Source organism: Aquarana catesbeiana, unplaced genomic scaffold (genome assembly GCF_042186555.1).
Source record: "Aquarana catesbeiana isolate 2022-GZ unplaced genomic scaffold, ASM4218655v1 unanchor228, whole genome shotgun sequence".
Taxonomy (NCBI): Eukaryota; Metazoa; Chordata; class Amphibia; order Anura; family Ranidae; genus Aquarana; species Aquarana catesbeiana.
In genome coordinates, this window is record NW_027362655.1 from 3,976,899 (window position 1) to 4,000,170 (window position 23,272).

The window sequence follows — 23,272 nt, forward strand, 5'->3', positions numbered from 1 at the left end:
AGTTACTTAACTCAGGTTAGAGTGGGTTCATGATGTCCATTGGCAACGAGGACCCAAGTTTCTATAAGCAGTTGCTGGAGATCAGGTGAAAGCGTCTTCTATAGCTTCTTCAGGCTGGTACAGACCTTCCTTGGTGTTAAGGCATAAGCTGGCAGGAGGACACCATAATGCCTTAACCCCAAGGAAGGTCTGTACCAGCCAGAAGAAGCTATACCTGAAGACGCTTTCGCCTGATCTCCAGCAACTGCTTATAGAAGCTTGGGTCCTCATTACCAATGGAGATCATGAACCCACTCTAACCTGAGTTAGATAACTTTTAAGCATATCTCTACTGTTTACAGACCATAGGCTGCTTATTTGCTAGGAAGTAGGTAGCATCTTGCTGGTTATAGGTATATCTGTCAGTCATGTATTGTATTCCTAATATTGTAATAGTTTTGTATGTAAATAATTTTTGTTTAGTAAAAGCACATTATTACATTGCAGAGGTCTGAGCTCTCTTGCTTTTACCACAAGTAACCTTACTAAATAGACGCAAGCAAAACAATTGGGGGCTTATCCAGGATATTGCGCTAAATTTCAACTGAAAAAGACCCGTTTTTCTGTGGTGTTTTGTGTAGCTTGTGCTAGGTAAAAATACTGTGTAAGCTGTACAGTAAAAGCACATTAATACATTGCAGAGGTCTGAGCTTTCTTGTTATACCACAAAGTAACCTTACTAGATAGACGCAAGCAAAACAACTGTACACCACAAAAGTTAGTAAGCCAACAAACTGATCTCCTTATGAACTGTTTCTTACATGAGGAAGATCAGCAATGGAGTATATCTGAGGTGTATATCAGGGTGTGCTTCTTCCCCACATGAGAGCTGTGATGTCCAGCAACATTCATTCCCGCACTCAAAGCACTTATACACCTTGGGGGTTGTGTGGGATCCCTGATGTACAGGAAAACAGGACTTCAGTGAGGAACTATTCCCTCACTGAGGACAGGAAAGTGGCTTCTCCCCCTGTGTGAGATCTCTGATGTGTGTAAAGGCTGGATGATTGTGAAAAACATTTTCCACACTCAGGACAGGAATACGGCTTCTCCCCTGTGTGAGACCTCTTATGTCTGGAAAGATTGGACTTATCTGAAAAACATTTCCCGCACTCAGGACAGGAATACGGCTTCTCCCCTGTGTGAGATCTCTGATGTCTGTAAAGACTGGACTTCTCTGAAAAGCATTTTCCACACACAGAACAGGGAAATGGCTTCAGCCCCTTGTGAGATATTTGATGCTTGTTAAGACTGTACTTCCTTAAAAAACATTTCCCGCACTCAGGACAGGAATAGGGCTTCTTCCCTGAGTGATGCATCTGATGTGTGACAAGTGCTAATTTTTGCATAAAATATTTGCCACATTCAGAACAGGAGTAGCGTTTTTCCCCAGTATGCAATCTCTGATGTCTGTAAAGATTAGACTTATCTGAAAAACATTTCCCGCACTCAGGACAGGAATACGGCTTCTCCCCTGCATGAGCTCTCTGATGTCTATAAAGATTGGAATTATCTGAAAAGCATTTCCCGCACTCAGGACAGGAATACGGCTTCTCACCCATGTGAGATCTTGTATGCACATTAAGACCATATTTAGAACGGAAACATTTCCCGCACTTAGTACAGGAATACGACTTCTCTACCATGTGAGATCTTTTATGCTCATTAAGACGGGATATATAACGGAAACCTTTCCCGCACTCAGTGCAGGAAAACCTCTTATCTGTTGGAAGAACGGCACCGTCCCTCACAGTCTGAGGTTCCTCAGGATAAGAGGAATACGATGGTCCATCTACACTGTGTGGTGCCGGATGGACATTTGAGGTAGCCGGGTTTTCTCCTGGACTATGCTGTGTGATGTCCTCATCTTCTACTTTACAGTCTGGAGACAAAGTGAGACAATCCTCTGAGGTTTTCCTCATCTCCCGTCCATGTGCTAAAATAGAAATAAAAAGATCACTACTAGACATGAGCAGATTGGTTCCCCTAAACCAGGACTTCTCTCACATCAGGCAGATTTGTCTCTGAGGATCTTACAATTTCAACCTCAAGGCAACTAGTAAATGGGTCCTCTGATCTAGTGTGAGTGAGGAAACGAGAACTGTGTTTTATAGGAGTGACAGTGATGAGAGGATTATAGGATGAGTGTCCTCACCTCCTCTATCACTCATTGCCATCTTCCCAACACAAGAAGTACTGAACTTCTTTATTTAGTCCATGATTTAGTCATGAATAACAGCGGGGCTGAGCCCCACCAGAGGTCAGAGAGTGAGGATGGGGGGAGAACAACAAAGATGAAGACTGGACTGATCCTGAAGACCACCATCATTGGGTTATTGACTCCTCCCCCATTATCACTTTCTGTTTAAGGTTCCAAAGTTTTCGGATGTTATCACATTATTATTAACATGTAAAAGTCTGTGCTCCAATCAAATCATCAGATATAAAATGTCCAGCTGGTAGAAAATGGATGTAACAAATGTAGCACACCCCGCATAGGAGCTGCAGATAAAAGGGATCCCCCAATCCTGCACAGCCAGGCATGCTGAATTTTCACAAGCACCCCAGAGACAGAGAACAGTCTGTGAATTTGTCCTTATGTTTTATTAAAGGGTTTCAACTTGGATAGGGATGGGAGGATATGTGATGCCCACTTGACCTTAGCAGAACTTCAGGGACATTCTTCCTATATACAGTCTACATACAGCTCCAACTTCTTCCTCCAGCACACACTTGCTTTTCCCAGCTGTGTCACTCTGAAGATTATCTGACAGGCTCCAATCAGATTTTTAGCAATGGCCTATTACAGGCAGGGACTCGCAGCCCCTATGAGTGTAGAACAGTTTAGTGACACAGCTTGTACTTTTTATATCACTTACTCTCTGTGGTCTCTGGTCCCAACACTACCTCTTGGGGCCCCGCCAGCCCTCCTGGCTGCAGTAGTCCCTTTCACTAGCCCTCCAGGCTAACTCTCCATACCAGTTCTCCAGACTTATTCTTCGCTTTCAAATATTTTATTGAGAATAACACAGTACATGTTATTAGTACATATTTTTGTAAGAAAACAAGGTAAACAGATGCAGATAGTAAGGCTTCTCAATAATTAATCAAGACAAAACAAATGTTATTTTCCATTAAGTTATGCAACGGGTATTCTACTAGGCATATCTTCAAGCTATGTCTGTCACTAATAGCTAACAGAGTAGAATTAGATCTAAAAAAATATTGTAATATAGCTTAAAACATGGGACTGATGAAGACAAGGTAACCTATTATTAAGATGGTTAAATAAGGGATAGTTGGAGAAGGTATTCATTTAACCAAGGGCCAAGATCCGGCTATGTGGCTTGGCTTATCCTGGGGATAGGATCAATAATCGCAACTATCTCAAGTGTACCCATCGTTGGTTTAACTTTAAACTATGGGTGGGTGACCTTTACTGTCTTGGGTTCTTATGTATTGGGGGATCGATAGGTCACAGGTAGTATGAGATATGAGAACACAAGGTAAAATAAGTGGGTGGGGAGGAGCGGGGTATGAAGGGAAGTTGGAGGAGAGGAAGTGTCTCTAGAGGGGGTCAATGTTTTAACTAACCAAGCATTGTTTATGGATAATGATGTGGTGGATGGTAAGTATCCTCAGTGTAATAGAAGTGTGCAGTCAAAACCCGGTGGTAGATGGTGTTCGATCCATGGTAGCCACAGTGATTCGAATTTAGAAAGTTTATCTAGTAAGATTGCCTCTGTTTTAGCATGGATCATTGCCTGTGTTACTCGTTGTTTAACCGACACTATGCATAGTGTGGATGAATTCCAGGCTTTCGCAATGAATTGTTTTGCTGCTGTTCTAACAAATAGTAGGAATTTGAATTGACTGTGTGTTATGGTTTCTGGTTTGCTATTCAAGAGCGCTACCGTTGGGTCAGGTAACAAGGTGGTTTCAAACATGGTAGAGAGAATGTTGAATATTTTTGACCAAAAGGCTTGGGCTATGGGGCAGGCCCACAAGATATGTAGATGCGTACCTCAGTCACTACAGCCTCAGAAGCAGTGGGAGAGGTATTGGTGGTGGAATTTTGATATTCTTGTGGGGACCAGGTACCATCTGGTAAGTACCTTGTAATTAGTTTCAAGGGCTGCTATGTTTGGTGTGGCCGATTTTGTAACTTGCCAGATTTGAGCCCAATCTAATGTGTCTGATTGGAGGTTCAAATAAGTCTCCCATTTGGTAGTATAGGATGAGGGAAGAGGTGGTCTGTGAAAATAGTTGGGCATACAAATCTGAGATGAGTCCACATCTGTGAGGGTCTGATGTACAAGTTTGTTCAAAGGTTGTGTAGTTTGGAGTCGTTGAGTTTGGGGGAGCATTTTGGGACAGCAATTGCTTTATTTGTAGGTATCTAAAAGTTTCATTATGTGGTAGATCATGTGTTTTGCAAAGTGTAGGGAAAGGTGTGATATTATTGGATTTGTAGAAATGATGGGCCCGTATTACTCCTGCATTAGACCATGCGGAGAAGGAAAATGGAGATGTCCAAGCTGGGTAGAATGAGGGGTTGTTCAGGAAATGGAGAAGGGGATTATGTTGAGATTAGAGACCGAAGCGAGTTCTAAGCCTATCCCAAATTGAGAGGCTATGTTTAGTGACAGGGTTCGCGATTGTTCAGCGTTGCGCAGGTGTGAGCCATAGGAGATTTGCGGTGGAGAGTGAGTCACAATCAACTGACTCAATCGTGACCCAAAGGGGAATTTTCTTGGTGGCATGGTATTTGGGTAGTTGCGCTAGTTGGGCGGCGTAGTAGTATTTGGAGAAATTAGGAACACTTAGCCCTCCGCGGATTCGGGGTGTATACAGGGTAGGTTGTGGTAGACGAGGTTTAAGTTTGCCCCAAATGAAGGATTCTTAGGAAGTATGCTGGGACCTGTATTGGGAGCACTCTAAAAATATATAGGATCTTAGACAGTATAGACATCTTGATCACTGTGATTCTACCATCAGTGCTAATAGCGGGGAAGACCAATTCTTCATTAGAGTGGTAAGTTGAGTCAGCATAGGTGAGTAATTTGCTGTGTATAAGTTCGCTGGATTTGCCGTAAATGTGATTCCTAGGTAGGTAATATGCGTTGTCGACCAGGTAAATGGGAGAGAGTCCTGTAATTGTGTCTGTAAGTCAGGCGATAGTGAAATATTTAGGGCTTTAGATTTATGAGGATTTATTTTAAGGCCAGATATTAGACCAAAATTAGTAAGGGTGTCAATGGGGTTTGGAGCTGATATTAAGGGTGAAGTGAGGAATATCAAGACATCGTCGGCAAGCATGCATAATTTATGCTCAAGACCACTTAGTTCAAGGTCTTTAATATCCGTATTGGAGCGTATTAGCAGGGCTAGGGGTTCAATTGCCAAGGCAAAGAGAAGAGGGGATAGGGGGCAACCCTGCCGGGTTTCTCTTTCAATAATGAAGGGGTCAGACCGGAATCCTTTATAGGAAACATATGATTTTGATACAGAGAAGAGATCCATCTTAGGAAATGCGTTCCGAATCCCCACCGGCATAGGATGGAGTTAAGAAAAGGCCAAGATAATGAATCGAATGCCTTTTGTTTGTCAATTAAGAGGAAGCAGGCAGGGATGCGGCGGGTTCGTGCTATGTGGGCTAGGAGGGTAGCTCGACAAATGATGTCCCCCGTTTGTCTGGAAGAGATAAACCCAGTCTGATCTTTGTGCATTAGGGTTCCTATAACTGGGTTAAGCCGTTATAGAGACTATCTTGGCTAGTTGTCAGGTCACCTGAGACCAGGTGACAGATGCACTCCGTGGAAGTCAGGAGTGCACCGCTAAGGTAGTGGACCCTAGGACTGACTGCTGCGGATTGAACCCTGGGAGGTTTAGGAAGCAGGTCTACTGGAACACTGACACAGATCCCACTGGGAGCTAGAGCATAGATTCCCCAGGGTGCGGAGTCTAATGCCCCGTACACCCGGTCAAATTTTCCGATGGAAAATGTGTGATAGGACCTTGTTGTCAGAAATTCCGACCGTGTGTAGGCTCCATCACACATTTTCCATCGGATTTTCCGACACACAAAGTTTGAGAGCAGGCTATAAAATTTTCCGACAACAAAATCCGTTGTCGGAATTTCCGATCGTGTGTACACAAATCCGACGCAAAAAGTGCCACGCATGCTCAGAATAAATAAAGAGATGAAAGCTATTGGCTACTGCCCCGTTTATAGTCCCGACGTACGTGTTTTACGTCACCGCGTTCAGAATGATCGGATTTTCCGACAACTTTGTGTGACCGTGTGTATGCAAGACAAGTTTGAGCCAACATCCTTCGGAAAAAATCCTAGGATTTTGTTGTTGGAATGTCCGATCAATGTCCAACCGTGTGTACAGGGCATAAGAGCCAGCAGGTGTTCACCAGAGCCTCTAGTGGTGAGGATGGACTGCGTTGCAGTCTGGCTCCAGGTTGCGGCCCCCCAGGGTCTCACAGCTCACGCTCACGGTAGACTACAGGAGAAGAGGAAGGAGGCAGGAGGCTGGAACAACAAGGAAAGTAAGGGATAAGCCAAATGTTGGGGCGACTAGCAGACAAGGATAAACATAGCACGCCAAAGGTCAGGGTCACAAGCAGACAAGGATAGTCGAGAACAGGCCAAGGTCGGTAACTGGAATCAGACTTAGGAAACACAGCAAGTACACAGGAAAGCTAACACACAATGGTTGATCAGCAAGGTTGGCTTGCAATGCCCAGGTTAATATAGTGTTCCTAATTAGAGACCAGGGTGGAGCTATGCTGAGGGAAGGTTATTTAAACAGTCAGGTGAGGGTGGCTGGCCTCTAAAGGTGAACACAGAAGGAAAGGTGAGCTGACAGACACACATTACTGAATAACCATGACAGTACCCTCCCCTCTTACGAGGCCTCCCCCGCCTGTGCCCAGGCTTAAAGGGAAACTCCAGATGGAACCTCCTCAACAGACGAGGAGCAAAGACCTCAGATGCAGTGATCCAAGACCTCTCCTCAGGACCAAACCCTTTCCAATGTACGAGGTACCGAAGAATGCCTTTACGGATCCGGGAATCCAAAACTTGACTAACCTCGTACTTTAGATTATAGTCAGTGACCAGAACCGAGGTAGGGAGGGGACGAGAGGACTTATTGAGGACTAAAGGCTTTTTAGGAATGGGTAAGGGCACGAGAAGACCATCAGGAGTCTGAGCAGGGTCCCCCAGACCCTTAAAGATGAGCTGGACATCCAACACAGGACCATCAGACTGGGCAGAGGTCAGTGGATCCCTGAGGTCAGGTTGGTTAGAAGGTGGCGTGTCACAAGAGTTAAGCTGGATAGCTGAAACACAAACAGAATGCAGAGAGCCCTGAAAAAAAGATTGAAAACCCCACCTGGCCGAATGAGGCAGTCTATCCAAAGGATGGATTGAGCCTCTTAAACAGGTTTGAATGGACGTAGTAGCAGTAGGGTGAGGCCAGGTTACAGAAGGTCCTGAACAAGAAGCAGGAAGCTCACTGGGCATAGGCTGGACTGGTGCAGAGGCCGACTGAACAGCATCGCCAGGTGCAGCGACCACCAGAATTGCATCGCAGGGCGTAGCGACTGTGGAACTGGTGGACGAGTCAGCCTGGGTGTGCGTCCAAGGGGGTCCAGGGACAGACAAAGGGAAATGGCCATGCAAACTGGAGTGAATGATTGGCTCAGGTTCACAGGTGGGCTCCTCATCCAGAGTGCAACACGACCCAGAGAGTGCCTCAGCCCCACTATTGCAGGAGACATTCCAGAAATCGCTATATGCAGCGGGGAGAGCAGAAGATACTGGGATGGTGGCAACAGGAAGTTTCTCTTTTGGGGTAACCTTGAGTAGGCAGGAGGAGGAACAGGAGGAACCCCAAGTCAAGATCTGTCCAGCAGCCCAGTCAACATGTGGAGAATGGAGCAGTAACCAAGGAAGACCTAATATGATAGGAGATGAAGCCTTAGGTAAGACAAGGAAGGATATCCACTCCTGGTGGAGTGTCCCTACCGACATCTTAACAGGGAGGGTCTGGAAGCGGATAGGACCCCCTGGAAGAACAGTGCCATCAATCGCTAAGACCACCAATAGCGTGAGAAGCAAAAGGGTAAGTCTCATGGAAGATGCAGTTCCCCAGTCCATGAAATTGCCAGCGGCTCCAGAATCCAGGTATGCGGAGACCGAACGAGGGGAAGCGCCAACATGAAGTAACACAGAAAGGAGAAGACGAGAAGGTGAAGGTGATATTTCAGGGTCCAATACTCCACCTTCCAGATGTATTAGCCCTGAGCGTTTTTCCGGACGAAGAGAACAAGTATCACAAAAATGACCTTTGATGCCACAGTAGAGGCACAGGCCCAGAGTTCTGTGCCTAGCGCGTTCTTCGGGCGATAACTTGGTCCAGCCCAGCTGCATAGGTTCCTCAGCAGGCAGAAGGTGCTCCTCGGAATGAAGAGAAGGGACATGGAGCTCAGGCTGCCTAAAGAACGGGGAGTGCTCGCGTCTTTTTTCCAGTGCCCTCTCCTGAAAGCAAATATCGATCTGGTTACACAAGGTGATGACACCGTCCAGATCAGCAGGGAGGGATCTTCCTGCTAATTCATCCTTCACTCTATCAGAGAGGCCACGTAAAAAGGTTGCAACTAGGGCCTCATTATTCCAGCTCAGCTCAGCAGTCAAAGTACGAAAATGAAGAGCGTACTGTCCCACAGAAGCAGACTTTTGACGGAGACGTAAAAGGGCGCTGGCCGCTGAGGAGACATGACCCGGTTCCTCGAAGATATTCCGAAAAAGTTTCAAGAAATCAGACAGGCTAGAAACCACTGGATCATTCAATTCCCACAGAGGGGCAGCCCAGGCTAACGCCTCGCCGGACAGGAGGGATATAATATAGGCTACCTTTGCCTGATCGGACAGGAAGTTTTGGGGCTGAAGCTCAAAATGAATAGTGCACTGGCTAAGGAACCCCCTGCAGGCCTTGGAGTCCCCAGAGAAACGGGCCGGAGCTGGCAGTTGTAGTGAATGTGTGGCTGCGACTGGTGCGATAGGTGCAGCAGCAGACAGCGGTTGAGGTTGTTGAACCGTGGGTCCTAATGAGGCCTGAACCTATTCAAAACGAGAGGCCAAATCCTGGAGGAATCGGATCACCTGGGTCTGATGCGATTCCTGGGTCTCAAGTCTGCGGACTATGCCCTGTAATGAATCATCTGCAGGAAGCTGCACGTCAGCCGGGTCCATGGCTGATCAAACTGTCAGGTCACCTGAGACCAGGTGACAGATGCACTCCGTGGAAGTCGGGAGTGCACCGCTAAAGTAGTGGACCCTAAGACTGACTGCTGCGGATTGAACCCTGGGAGGTTCAGGAAGCAGGTCTACTGGAACACTGACACAGATCCCACTGGGAGCTAGAGCATAGATTCCCCAGGGCGCGGAGTCCAAGAGCCAGCAGGTGTTCACCAGAGCCTCTAGTGGTGAGGATGGACTGCACTGCTCCAGGTCGCGGCCCCCAGGGTCTCACAGCTCACGGTAGACTACAGGAGAAGAGGTAGGAGGCAGCAGGCTGGAACAACAAGGAAAGTAAGGGATAAGCCAAATGTAGGGGCGACTAGCAGACAAGGATAAACATAACACGCCAAAGGTCAGGGTCACAAGCAGACAGGGATAGTTGAGAGCAGGCCAAGGTCGGTAACTGGAATCAGACGTAGGAAACACAGCAAGTACACACGAAAGCTAACACACAATGGTTGATCAGCAAGGTTGGCTTGCGATGCCCAGGTTAATATAGTGTTCCTAATTAGAGACCAGGGTGGAGCTATGCTGAGGGAAGATTATTTAAACAGTCAGGTGAGGGTGGCTGGCCTCCAAAGGTGAACACAGAAGGAAAGCTGAGCTGACAGACACACATTACTGCATAACCATGACACTAGTATCTTAATATCTAGGTTGAGTATAGAAATTGGTCTGTTATTGGACCAGGATGTGTCGTCAGCGTTTGGTTTAGGGATCATGGAGATGGATGCTAAGAGGGATTCTGTGCAAAAGGAATGGCCTACGAGGAGAGAATTGAAGGCTTCAACCATAAGTGGTGATAGTAAGGTGGCAAAACATTTATAGTAGGTAGCCGAAAAGCCGTCAGGGTCTGGGCGTTTGTGTGGTTTCAATGTTTTAACTGCGGCTTGGACTTCTAAATCTGAGATAGGTTTGTCGAGGGTTTCTTGTTGAGCAGTGGAGAGGAAGGTTGAATAGTGGATAAAAGGGTATCTAAGCGCGTTTGGTCGAATTTGTGTGTATCCCGATATAGGTTAGTGAGTTTTCTGCGGAACACATTTAGAATTTTCTGTGGGTTACTAGAGTAGATATCCTTAGTTATTTGAAGTCGGATTGGTTTCGGGGTGTAGTCAGTCCTACGTAGTGTTAAGGCTAAGAATGTGGTCGGCTTGTTTGCTTTCATGTAGAAAAAGTGTGTTTAGATTTGCGGAGAATCTTTTCTGCCAAGTCCGTCAGGAAGAGGTCAAGTTCTAATCTTGCTTTATCATAGGCTAGTTTATTTGACGGAGAGGGCATGTTTTGAAAATTCTCAGAAGCTTTGTAGAAAGATTTGTCTAATTGCTTATGAAGTTGTCGTTTTAGTTTATATATAGTTGTATAGCTTTTTTTATGTCTTGTCGATACGTTGGATTGGCTAGTAGACTGTCATTTATATACCAGGTTCGGAGGTTGGGTCTTGGGATCAATGAGGAGAAATTTGTCATGACTGCATTGTGGCCTGACCAAGCGCATGGCACAATTAATGAGTTTAATATAAGTGGTGAGGTACTGATGTTTACAAATAGGTGGTCAATGCAGGAGAACTTCTGGGGATGGGAATAATGTGTTTATTGTCGCCTTTTGGGTTTTGTTCTTGCCATGAATCAAGGAGGGAGTGTTGGTTAAGGAGCTGTTGGTACGCAAGGTGATGAACCGTTAAGGGAGTTGGGGATTTTTCTAAAATTGGGTATAGTACTTGATTCGAGTCACCACATATCATGAGGGTACCCTGTTTATGGGATTCCACTACTGAAAATAAGTGGGAGAGGAATGACAGTGGGTTTTTATTAGGTAGTATGAAACAATGGTAATTTCGCTGTCTAGCAAGAGACCAGTAAGTAGTAGATATCGCCCTTCTGGAGCTTTGATTTCCGTATGGAAGGTAAAAGGTGTAGTGTGGCGGAATGCAATCAAAACCCCTCTTTGTTTAGTGGAGGCCGAAGCCGTATAAACCTGGGGGTTTTGATGGCTAAAAAAATTAGGGGAGGACTGTCAGGAGAAGTGGGTTTCTTGTAAGCAGACCACGTGTGCTGAGAGTGAGGAGGAGTGGAAAGTCTTTGTTCGTTTTGGAGGGGAGTTGAGGCCCTGTACATTGAGTGTTAGTATATTTAAAGACATCATTATATAGTGTAGATGGGATCAGGGGATCCTGTGACTAGTTGTTGGCTTTTGAGATTGTACTCTGGAGAAAAAGGAGACAGGGAGGTTAGGATAAAGGGAGGGAAGAGGACTGAGGGTGGTATCAGGTGTGGACCAGACAGAGCAAGTAGTTCCTGTTAGTAGGAAGGTAAGAGTAATCTATAGAACAAACGAGTCACTAGCATAAAATTAGTTAGTAAAAATTTGTAAGGTGTGAGATAAAGTAAAAAACAGGGTGTTGCCAAGTTGGGGTAGCGGAACTGACATCCTGCAGGTGAGCTGGTGGTGTAAGTTAGGGGTGGGTGAATGCAATTATTGGGGCAGGGTCACCTGGCTTGCTATGAGAGAGGGAGGAGCAGTCAAGCTCACTGCAGGAGGTCTTAATTCAAGCTTTGGGTTGAGTTAGCGGGTGTGCATTTCTGTGGATCCCTGCTTCCCTGTGCACATCGAGCAGGGGAATCAGTACCCTACTCAATAGGCCCAAGGGAAGGTGGTGGAATACAGAATACCTATTGGTTGAGAGAGATTGTCACATTTAAAATAATATTTTCGTATTAACCTTAAGATGGAGAACTCATCATGAGACAGAGTATAAGGTCTGTCCCAAGGGGTGTTATCCATCAGGTCCTAGTGTGTGTGGTGACAAAATATAAAAGTCCTTAAGGCATCCTTGATGTTCAGGATTGTCCTGTTGATTTTTGGGGGAACTTGATGTTGGATCCTTCAGCAGCATTTTCTGGCATTGACAGGCGGAGATCTTGGATTACGGTGAGGAGGTCATCCACCGATTTGCAGGTATAGGAGGTACCTTTGTAAGAAAAGCGGATGGCGAAAGGGAAACGCCAACGATAGAAAATGTGATGGTGTTGGAGGATCTATAGGTGTGGTTTCATCGCTTTTCACTTGATGAGGGTTTGTTGTGAGAAGTCTTGGAAGATTTGGTAGCGGTGTCCCTGGAAGGTCAATGAGTCCTTATTGCGGGCTGCTTCCATTAATTGTTCCTTGGTGTGGAAGTAGTGTCGTTTTATAACAATATCTCTGGGGGGCCCCTCTTCTTTTCGAGGAGCCACAGTTCTGTGGATCCTGTCCTTCCCTATGCAGTCAATGGGATTCGATGGGGTGAGTTCCTGGAAGAGCGCTGTTATGGTAGATTGGAGATCCTCTATAGCCTCAGGTATGCCACGGACACGGAGGTTTGACCTCCTGGCTCTATTCTCAAAATCCTCAAGGCGGGTAGAGAGAGAAGAATTTTTCTCCCTATGGGCTTCCAATTCATCGTTGTGGTTAGTGGTGACGTCATCTAGCTCATCCATCCTCTGTTCCAGAATAGACGTGCGGTGGCCCACCTCCCAAATTTCCCGTGTGAGCTTTTCAGTGATAGTGTCTGAGGTGTTTTGAAGGGCTTTTTGTAGAACCCATTCAAAATGACTAAGGAGGTCAGAGCCGGGAGGGGTATTCTGTACGGTAATAGGAGTCAACCCTTTATCGAAGTCAGACTCATTGCGCTGAGAGGAAGGTGAATGCTGGGTTTGTTTCCGCATATGTGGCAGTGCACAGCGGGAAGATGGCGCTGCCGCCATTTTAGATGTGGCTCTCATCAGTGCTTCTTGGCACTTTACTGGCTTCAGCTTGGATTTTCTTCCACTGTACATCCCATCAGTATGTGCCCAGGAGTCTCAGTAACAAGCGGGTCACCGTAGGGATGCGGTTGTGACTCAGCGTATCGAGGCTGTCGGGTCCCGGTAGGTATGGAGCACTAAGCAGCCATGTCCTGCCTTGTCAGCCTCGCGCATGCGCCCTCCAGACTTATTCTCACCAGCCTGCCAGCCCGACTCTCAGGAGATCTCTAGGGAAAGGCCGAAGACTTAAACACACCACTATCTTCAGGGGAGACTGACTATATATGACAGTCTCCCCCCTTTGTAGTCCTCACAGTACTACTCACTCTGTCCTCTCTTGCTCCCGTGTCTCCAAGAAGGGCTTCCTCCCGTGTGTTGTAGCAGGATCCTTCCAACACCCAAGTCCTGGCTTAAGCTCACCCCCTACCAGACTAGGGGGCACCCCTGAGAGCCACCAACAATCTCCTTAGCACTGCATCTCCATTTTCCACCCAACTGCCCCTGCTGGCATGGCTCATGTCTATGTAAATGATGAACTCAGTGCCCTGTCTGCCCACTACTGGGAATTGGCTGAGGCAGATCCTCTTTACTCCCAACCTCTAGTTCTAGAAGGTTCTACAATCTTCCAGACCAAGGGTAAGTGCCAGAGAAAGCTGCCAGATGAGTCATCCAGCCCTGACTCACTGAACCCTGACCCAGATTCCACAGCTCAGGCTTAGCCAACACTACTTCTAGCACACAATAGAGGGTGCTACACAAAAGAGAATACATACTATGTTTACTGTATATATAGCAGTGGGTAGAGGGCAGAGAGCAGAAGTCAGGACTATGTAATGTACAACATATTGTATAAGAAACAGCAGATAGGACCATATAGTATCAGAATAATATAATGTACAACATAGGGTATATAGTACAGGGGTCAAGAGCATGTAATGTGCATTATAGAGTATATAGTTTAGGGGTCAGGAGTATATATTGTACGACATAGAGTATATAGTCAGGAATATGTAATGTACATTACAGAGTATATAGTGCAGGGATCAGGTGCATGTAATGCACATTATAGATTTTATAGTACAGGGGTCAGGGGTATGTCATGTACAACATAGAGTATATAGTGCAGGGGTCAGGACTATGTAATGTTCAACATATTGTATACGCTATAACAAAACTATATAAGATCAGAACGATGTAATGTACAACATAGAGCATATAATGCAGGGGTCAGGAGTATGTAATGTACAACATAGAATATATAGTGCAGGGGTCAGGAGTATGTATTGTACAACATAGATTATATATTACAGAGGTCAGGAGTATGTAATGTACATTATAGAGTATATCCACTTGACCTCCAGAAGGTATTACCCCCTTCAAAGCAAGAGCATTTTTTGCTATTCAGTACTGTGTTACTTTAATTGGCAATTGCGCGGTCATGCAATTCTGTACGTAAATGACATTTTTATAATTTATTTCACACAATTAGAGCTTTCTTTTGGCTGATTCACCACTGATTTTATTTTATTTTTTGCGATATAAATGAAAAAAAGGCTAAGAAATTTAAAAAAAAAAAAACAATATTTTCTACTTTCTGTCATAATACATATCCAATAAAAACACATTTTGTCACAAATGTAGACCAAAATGTATTCTGCTACATGTTCTTGGTAAAAAAAAAAAAATCCCAATCAGTTTATATTATTTATTCTGTACGAACGTTATAGAGTCCACAAACTATGGGGTATATATTTGAGAATTGATCAGTGCTGATATACTGACGGCCTACCGAATTTCTTGAGGTCCAAAAACACCAGTCCAGTACAAATACCCCCCAAATGACCCCTTTTTGGAAAGTAGACAGTCCAAGGTAGTAGGAGGTATGGCAAGTTTTTTGAAGTTGTAATTTTTTTGTCACAATAATTTTTTTGGAAAATTAAGAAATGAATTACAATTTTATTTCACATGCCTGCACTAGCGCAGTACAGCATCATGATAGAACTGGTGTGGCGGTGATCAAGGACACTGACTAGTGACAGCATGTTAAACAAAAAAACTAAAAAAAAGTTAAAAAATGTTTTGTTCAATATTTCTATTTTTTTAAATATTTTTTTACTACTTTTTAATACTTTAATCAGAGTAGTTCAATGTTACCATAGCAATCAGAGATTTTCTTTATCATACATCACAGGACACAGAGCCACAGTAATAACTGTATGGGTTATATAGGCACCTTTAGGTGATGGACACTGGCACACCCTAGACAGGAAGTTTCACTCCCTATATAACCCCTCCGCTTACCGGGAGTACCTCGGTTTTTTAGCCAGTGTCTAAGGTATTGGTCACGAGTAAAGATGTGCTGTGCTGAGCTCCACTGGGGTAATCCTTGCTGGGGCAAGCCATGCAGCTGGATCCATTCAAAGTGTCTTTTAAGGCCAAATTGAATGGTACCCGGGCCTCGTGTCGGAAGAAACAAGGTTTTGCCTGTAACGTTTCTCTTTTTAGAGAGCTGGACCCCGGGATCCAGTGCTTTGTTTTTTTCAGCCATATAGTTTCCTGGCGGGGTGCTATACGGGTCCAAGGGTGTGGAACCCCTGATAAAAAGGGGCCCCGGTCCTTGAAGGTTTTCTAAATGGAGCCGCCGTGAGGGGTGAAGATTGGGTCTGTTTGGTTTACCACAGAACCCTGCGGCAGGATAAGGTAAGTGCAGATTGCTAAGGAATTTTTAAAATTTTATGGGTTTTATCCTTTAAGTAAATGTTGTCATGCCTAAAGTTGCCACCGGGGGCTGTTAAGAGCATGTACCTGTTCCATGCTTGTTAGATCTCGCTCTGTGTCAGCAGAAGCTGCAGGCTTCCTCCAGTCCTAAGCCTCGGGTAAGATGTTGGATGGGGGGGTTTCTTTTTAAACATCCCCCACCTGGGCAGAAGTTTCTCTTCTCTCTCCAGAAGGCAGAGGGAGCACGGAACAGTCGGCGGTATGCCGCTCCGCTCCTGCTTCCACCACCATAGCACGACGGTTCTCCTTCCATTGGCTCTCCTCCACCCCACTCCCCCCTCTACATGCCAATCCGGTCTGATCAAAGGCCTGCTCGCGTGGGAAACCAGTCTTTTTTCAAAAGAGTGGGGGGGGGTGCGGTGGGAAGTCAGAGGAAGGGGGCAGGGCTTAGCGTGGCATTGACGTGCCTCAGCGTCCACAACGCAGGACTGTGTAGGCTATAAGTCCACCTTTTTCAGGTCGCATTCAGCTGACGGAGGGATACAGAGTAGACAGGGGCATGTAAGAGTGTGGTGACACAGGCATTCCCAAGGCACGTTTACTTAGCATCAGGCTGAGCATTAATAGCAGCAGCAGTTGCTAGACTATTTGCTCAGCAGTGGGTGCATTTTTTTTTTTTTTGGCAGTACATCTGCATTTGTGCTTAGCACTATGGTTGGCAGAAGGGGAGGTACAAATACCCCAAAAAACAAGGGCTCAAAGGGATCTCCCTCAGGCTCTGAAGACCCTGGTCTTGCCTCTGCAACACCATCTGCCCTGAAAGGCCTGGGGAGGCTGGTCAGTGAGCCAGTGGGTTCATCAGGTGTTGCAACTGTTTCCAACATTTCAGCCCCTGTCTATATTACTGAGGAGGTTTTCTCCTCAGCCATGATGGGATTGGAAGAAAGGTTAGCGGCTTTAATCGCATCTTCACAGAGTGGGAGAAAATGCATTAGGTCCCCTTCTACCACCCAGGATCCTCAAACAGAGGAACAGTAGGAGGGGGAAGATGAATCCCCCTCAGGGGATCATGAAGAGGCTGATGACTCCTCTTCCGAGGGATCAAGTGGGGAAGGACCTTCTTCAGCTTCGCAATCTGAGAATTTGCTGGTGCGTTCTCTTACTGAAATGGTCCGCTCCACATTTAAGCTACCCTTAACTGGGTCGGTTGATAAGCCCACTTCTTGTTTGGGTTCAATAAAGCCTCCACAAGCTTTGCGTGCCTTTCCTGTCCATTCATTACTGGAACAGCTTATGTATTCTGAGTGGGATCACCCAGATAAGCATTTCCCTCCTAAAAAGTTCTCAACACTTTATCCTATGGAGGAAAAATTTACAAAGATGTGGGGTATACCAGCAATTGACGCTGCTATATCCTCTGCGAATAAAAGTTTGACATGTCCGGTTGACAATGCACAAATGCTTGGGGATCCAACCGATAAAAAAATTGTAATTCCTGTTAAAAAACATTTTCTCTTTGGCAGGTTCAGTGGCTCAACCTGCAGTGGCAGCAATTGGGGTATGTCAATCCTCGAGAGACCACTTGAAACAGGTGCTCAAGGTTTTCCCTGAGCAGCAGGCCCAGGATTTAGCCGAGCTGCCAGGGGCTTTGTGTTTGGGGATGATTTGGACAAATATATCCAAAAAATATCAAGTGGAAAAAGTACAAACGCTAAGTTTAACGGTTTGGCTATTGAAACCCACATTCTGAAGAATCGTGGACTTTCAGGATCAGTGGTATCTACCTTGATTAATGCAAGGAAGTCTGCTTCCAGAGTCATTTACTATAGAGTCTGGAAGGCATATATTTCCTGGTGTGAACCCAGGGGTTGGCATCCTAGAAAGTATGTTATAGGTAGAATCCTTGCCTTTCTGCAAATAGGATTAGAGATGAAGTTGGCATTGAGTACCATCAAAGGCCAGGTATCGGCCTTATCGGTATTGTTCCAACGACCACTTGCTTCGCATTCCCTGGTCCGTAGTTTTATACAAGGGGTGACAGGGCTTAATCCGCCGGTTAGGTCACCCTTGAAACCTTGAGACTTGAATTTGGTTTTGTCTGTATTACAAAAACAGCCTTTTGAGCTGATACGACATACTCCCTTGATTCTTTTGACAAGGAGTTGTTTTTTCTGGTTGCCATATCTTCTGCAAGAAGGGTATCAGAGTTGGCTGCTCTTTTTTATAAAGAGCCATATTTTTTTTTAACAGAATAAAGAGCCATATTTAATTATTCACAAGGATAAGGTGGTACTGCGTCCTCATCCTAGCTTTCTGATGAAGGTGGTGTCAGTTTTTCTCAACTAAACCAGGATATTGTTCTACCTTCATTTTTTTCCAGAACCCTGTTCTACGGAAGAAAAGTCACTACATTCTCTGGATGTAGTGAGAGCAGTCAAAAGGCGATTGCTCAGATTCGGAAAATGGATGTTTTGTTTGTGTTGCTAGAAGGTCCTAAAAAAGGACAGGCAGTGTCAAAATCTACTATTTCTAAATGGATTCGGCAAGTAATTATTCAAGCTTATGGTTTGAAGAAGAAGGTTCCACCTTTTCAAATCAAAGCGCACTCCACCAGGGCTGTCGGTGCTTCGTGGGCAGTGCATCACCAAGCCTCCATGGCTCAAATCTGCAAGGCCGCAACTTGGTCTTCAGTCCATACATTCACCAGATTCTATCAGGTGGATGTAAGAAAACATGAGAATATCGTCTTTGGGCGTAGTGTGCTGCAGGCAGCAGTATAAGTCCTCAGGTCTGATGGCACCCTACTTTTGGTTCCGTCTCCCTCCCTTCAGATAGCATTGCTCTGGGATATCCCATACGGTTATTACTGTGGCTCTATGTCTCGTGATGTACGATATAGAAAATAGGATTTTTATAACAGCTTACCTGTAAAATCCTTTTCTTGGAGTACATCACAGGACACAGAGGTCCCTCCCCTCTTTCTGGTATACACGTGTATTGTTTTGCTACAAAACTGAGGTACTCCCAGTAGTGGGAGGGGTTATATAGGGAGTGCACTTTTTGTCTTAGGGCGTGCCAGTGTCCATCACCTAAAGGTGGCCTATAACCGACATAGTAACTACTATGGCTCTGTGTCCTGTGATGTACTTCAAAGAAAAGGATTTTACAGGTAAGCTGCTATAAAAATCCTATTTTTTCTTAACTTTGATTGCTGGTACAATGAAGATTATTGCACCAACAATGCTTTGAACTGTCATGAATTGATTAGGTTCCTGACAGCTCTGAATACTAGCGATCTGTAATTGGCTACAGCTAATCACATGGTACAGAGGGCTGTACATTGGCCTACATGTATCACATGGTACATGGGCAATCACAGCTCACTAGTAAAATCAGCAAAGCTGCTATTAATCACATTGATTCACAGCTTTGTTGACATTGTGATCAAGTGATCACATAGTGACCAGGGCATTATAGGCTTATATCACCCAATCCTTGCCCTACTCTGGACCAATCAGTAAGCAGTATAAGTGGAGGAATGTATTTAGTGTTAATGACCCACCTGTGCTGATCTCTGTAAGTGTGTCTTCCTCTAGAATTAGCCTGATTATTCCATCCTCCTCCATAGACTGCTGATCATCCCTCACATACCTCTCTTCTTCTTCTGCTTTAACCTCAACTTTTATATTTATCAGTTCTTTAGCCTAAACCAATAAAATGAGAGAAAGGTCATCTGTAAAATATAAGCTCACATAAAAAATCCATAAGTCTATGTTCTAGATGCTCCGTCCCACCAACCTTGTAACAGTGAGGGATGGTGTGATCTTCCTGTGTGGAATCCCGGGAATACAGAGGACGGGGACATCTCTCTGGTGGGTTCCTGGTATTAGGTGGCTCCATCATATCCTTGTGTCCTTCTGAAAATTCTTCCATCACTCCATACTCCTCATCCTCCTCTTTATACTCTTCTTTAATAATAATATTATAATCCTCAAGGTTTCCATTCTGAATATACAACAAATCAATGATTGTAACAAACATATTTGCATATACTGTATATCATAATTACCAATAATTAATCATCTACCTGATCATGATGAGAGATGGTGTGATCTTCCTGTGTGGAATCCCGGGAATACAGAGGACGGGGACATCTCTCTGGTGGGTTCCCATTACTGGATCCATCTGTAGGAAACACACACACTGACTGAATACATTGTTTCTATGTGTTTATCAGATGATGGGGGATCTAGGTGGACCCTCCGTACTGCTCTCTCCTTTACAATAAAGTCTCCTCTTACCCGGTGATGTGAGGGGTGGCTGATTGTCCATCATGAGGTCCTTGTAGAGATCCTCGTGTCCTTCTAAATACTCCCACTCCTCCATGGAGAAATAGACAGTGACATCCTGACACCTTATAGGAACCTGACACACACAATGATACAGTCACCATCCAGACACATCCCTTGTCTGTTACTGGATAATGTCCCAGAATTCCCAGCAACGCTCACCTCGAAAAAAAAGAAAAAAGAGCTGGATGGAGGGACATTGGGAGGAGGAGCTGTGAGGTCAGTGTGATGTCATAGAATTACCTGACTCTGGATGGAGGGACATTGGGAGGAGGAGCTGAGAGGTCAGTGTGATGTCATAGGATTTTCTGGCTCTGGTTGGAGAGACATTGGTGGGGGGTGCTCTTTAAGGGTTATGTACACAGAATAATTACTCCCGGGTGCATCACACATCTACTAAATAAAAGATGACCTTTGTCTTTGGGCTTTGCCAGGACACATCATATTCCTGTGATCTCCGTGTACTCCGGAGACTTTACTAATCACATTTTAGGATAAATATCTGAGACTGGGATCATTATGAAGACATTCGTTTTCAGGACATTTACTACAAATTATAATTTTCCCCTCTTTCTTCCTATATGAATCTTATAAAATAAAGACATACATATTCCAATCCCCCCTAAATTAAAGGGGCTGTAAACCCTCATGCTTTTTCACCTTGGTGAAAAAACTTCTGACACTGACCGGCCCCCCAGCGCCCCCCCCCGTTCTATTCACCTAAACCCGTTCATTCCCCCGCCGGAGACCCGCTTTACCTCTCTGCCTGGGCTTCTCAGCTCTTGATTGGATAGATTGATAGCAGCGCAGCCATTGGCTCCCACTGCTGTCAATCAAATCCAATGACGTGGGCACCAGGGGGATGGGATCGAGTCCGGCATTCTGTGTCTATGAACGCAAATGCTGGACTCAGAAGCACGCCCGCAAGGTAACCCAGCGGGAGAGCGCTTCTCCTGGGGGGGTTTACCGATGCGGGGAGGAGCTGCAAGCGCCGTTGGGGGACCACAGAAGACGATGATCGGGGGCCACTCTGTGCAAAATGAACAGCATGGTGGAGGTAAGTATGATGTGCTTGTTATTTTAAAAAAAATGAGGGTCTACAACCTCTTTAATCCCCCACCCGCCACTAATAAAAGTGATATAATCCGTTAGTATAGACTGATGAGATGAGAAGATGATTGGTGGGAAAGGTGACACATCTCCAAAATGAAGAGAATGTTGTGGCCTTGTAAGTGGGGAAATGTTCTGCCCCTGAAGGGGTTATTCTACATTTCCACACTATATATGTGTGTATCATCATCTGCTGGAGATAAAAGACATCACAGTGACTATGGAGGAAGAGGACGGACATGACGGGGGGGGGTTACTGGGTGTAAATAGAAAATAAGATCTTATTACCTCCTCTAATGCCTCTTCCAGCAATGTCTCCTCTCTACTTCCTCCCGACTCACCTCTCACCCGAAACTTCCTGTAAAAACTTGACATCACTTCCTGTCTGTATTCCATAGAGATGTTCTGTCTGGGTAGAAGTGAGATCACCACCTTGTGGAGCTCAGAGGAACTGCAGCCCCGATAAACATCTCGTAGTGTGAACACGGCCTTGTGCTGTGTGTGTATGTACTGTATATCCTTATAGATGGGGTCACCTCCACTCCCACCAAGGGGGATAGAAATATATGACTGACTAGTCCAGCCTTTTCCAGTCAGGGTTCCATCAAAGCTCTTGTGGACTCACTTATTAAGAGGGTGATGGAGGTCTGATGAGGGTACAATCTGAGTGTGAGCACCAGGAGAGCACTGGGATTGGTGTTTGGGAAAGGAGGCGTTTTGCAGTCCACTACCCATGGTTTGCTGAAGCATATACTGAGATTTGGACTAAGAAGCTCTGGAGGTTTGGGAGACATTTATTGGTGGTAATATCATTTATTGAAGTATAAATGAGACATTGGATGGACTTTGCTAATAGGCTGCAGGAGATCTGCTGAGACATAGAACAGGAAATGGGTGCTAATAGGCTGCAGGAGATCTGTTGAGACATAGAAACTGAAATGGGTTCTAAAAGTTTGCAGATGACCTGTTGAAAAAAAAACACAAATGGATGCTAATAAGCTGCAGGAGATCTGATAAGAAAAAAGAAGCACATCTCTGACAGCTTATTAGTACCCAACCCACCCCTGCCCCCTTCCCTTTTTTTCAGCAGATCTCCTGCAGCCTATTAGCATTTCCTCTGCTGGTGAATAAAATGGCCATGGAATTTTTTTCCCTTTATTTCATTTTATTTAACTTGCATGTTCATGTGCCACCCACCAGAACATTATATCCACCCACCAGAACATTATAAGCACCCACCAGAACATTATAAGCACCCACCAGAACATTAGGACCACCCACCAGAACATTATATCCACCCACCAGAACATTATAAGCACCTACCAGAACATTATATCCACCCACCAGAACATTATAAGCACCCACCAGAACATTATATCCACCCAACAGAACGTTATGACCACTCAACAGAACATTATGACCACTCAACAGAACATTATGACCACCCGTCAGAACATTATATTCACCCAGCAGAACATTATAACCACCCAGCAGAAGATTATAACCACCCACCAGAACATTATAACCACCCAACAGAACATTATGATTACCCCTCAAATATTGAGTTCGTCCCCCTTTCTTTCATCAAGGCATGGACTCCACCAGACAAAGCATCACACACTGCCTCCACTGGCTTGCCTTCTTCCCATACTGCATCCTGATGCCATCTCTTCCCCAGGTAAGTGACGCACACACACCCGCTCATCCACATGATGGAAGAGAAAATGTCATTCATCAGACCAGGCCACCTTTTTTTCCATTGCTCTGTGCTCCAGTTCTGAGGCTCACGTGCCCATTGTAGGTGCTTTTGGCTGTGGACACGGGTCAGCATGGACAATCTGACCAATCTGCAGCTACATAGCCCCGTACACAACAAACTGAGATAAACTTTTTTTTTTTTTTGCTTTCAACTAATCAACTTTAAGGACAACATGTTCACTTGCTGCCTAATATATACCACT

General features: G+C 45.1%; 1 protein-coding gene across 3 annotated transcripts in view; it reads right to left on the reverse strand.

Annotated features, from left to right (window-relative positions):
* Window positions 1–482: 482 nt before the first annotated feature.
* Window positions 483–23,272, reverse strand: part of LOC141121669 (uncharacterized) — a 112,544-nt gene continuing 89,754 nt past the window's right edge. Inside the window, exons 1-6 of one of the 3 annotated variants that reach the window (XM_073611356.1) lie at window positions 21,600–21,723; window positions 20,154–20,277; window positions 19,940–20,037; window positions 19,651–19,857; window positions 19,415–19,556; window positions 483–1,975 (exon numbers count right to left, since the gene is read on the reverse strand). In XM_073611356.1, coding sequence (XP_073467457.1) covers window positions 972–1,975; window positions 19,415–19,556; window positions 19,651–19,857; window positions 19,940–20,037; window positions 20,154–20,277; window positions 21,600–21,707 — 1,683 coding nt within the window. In that variant the 5' untranslated portion in view covers window positions 21,708–21,723 and the 3' untranslated portion in view covers window positions 483–971. Of the gene's footprint in view, window positions 1,976–19,414; window positions 19,557–19,650; window positions 19,858–19,939; window positions 20,038–20,153; window positions 20,364–21,599; window positions 21,724–23,272 lie in introns of those variants that run through there. The other 2 variants (XM_073611357.1, XM_073611354.1) reach the window with 2 other exon arrangements.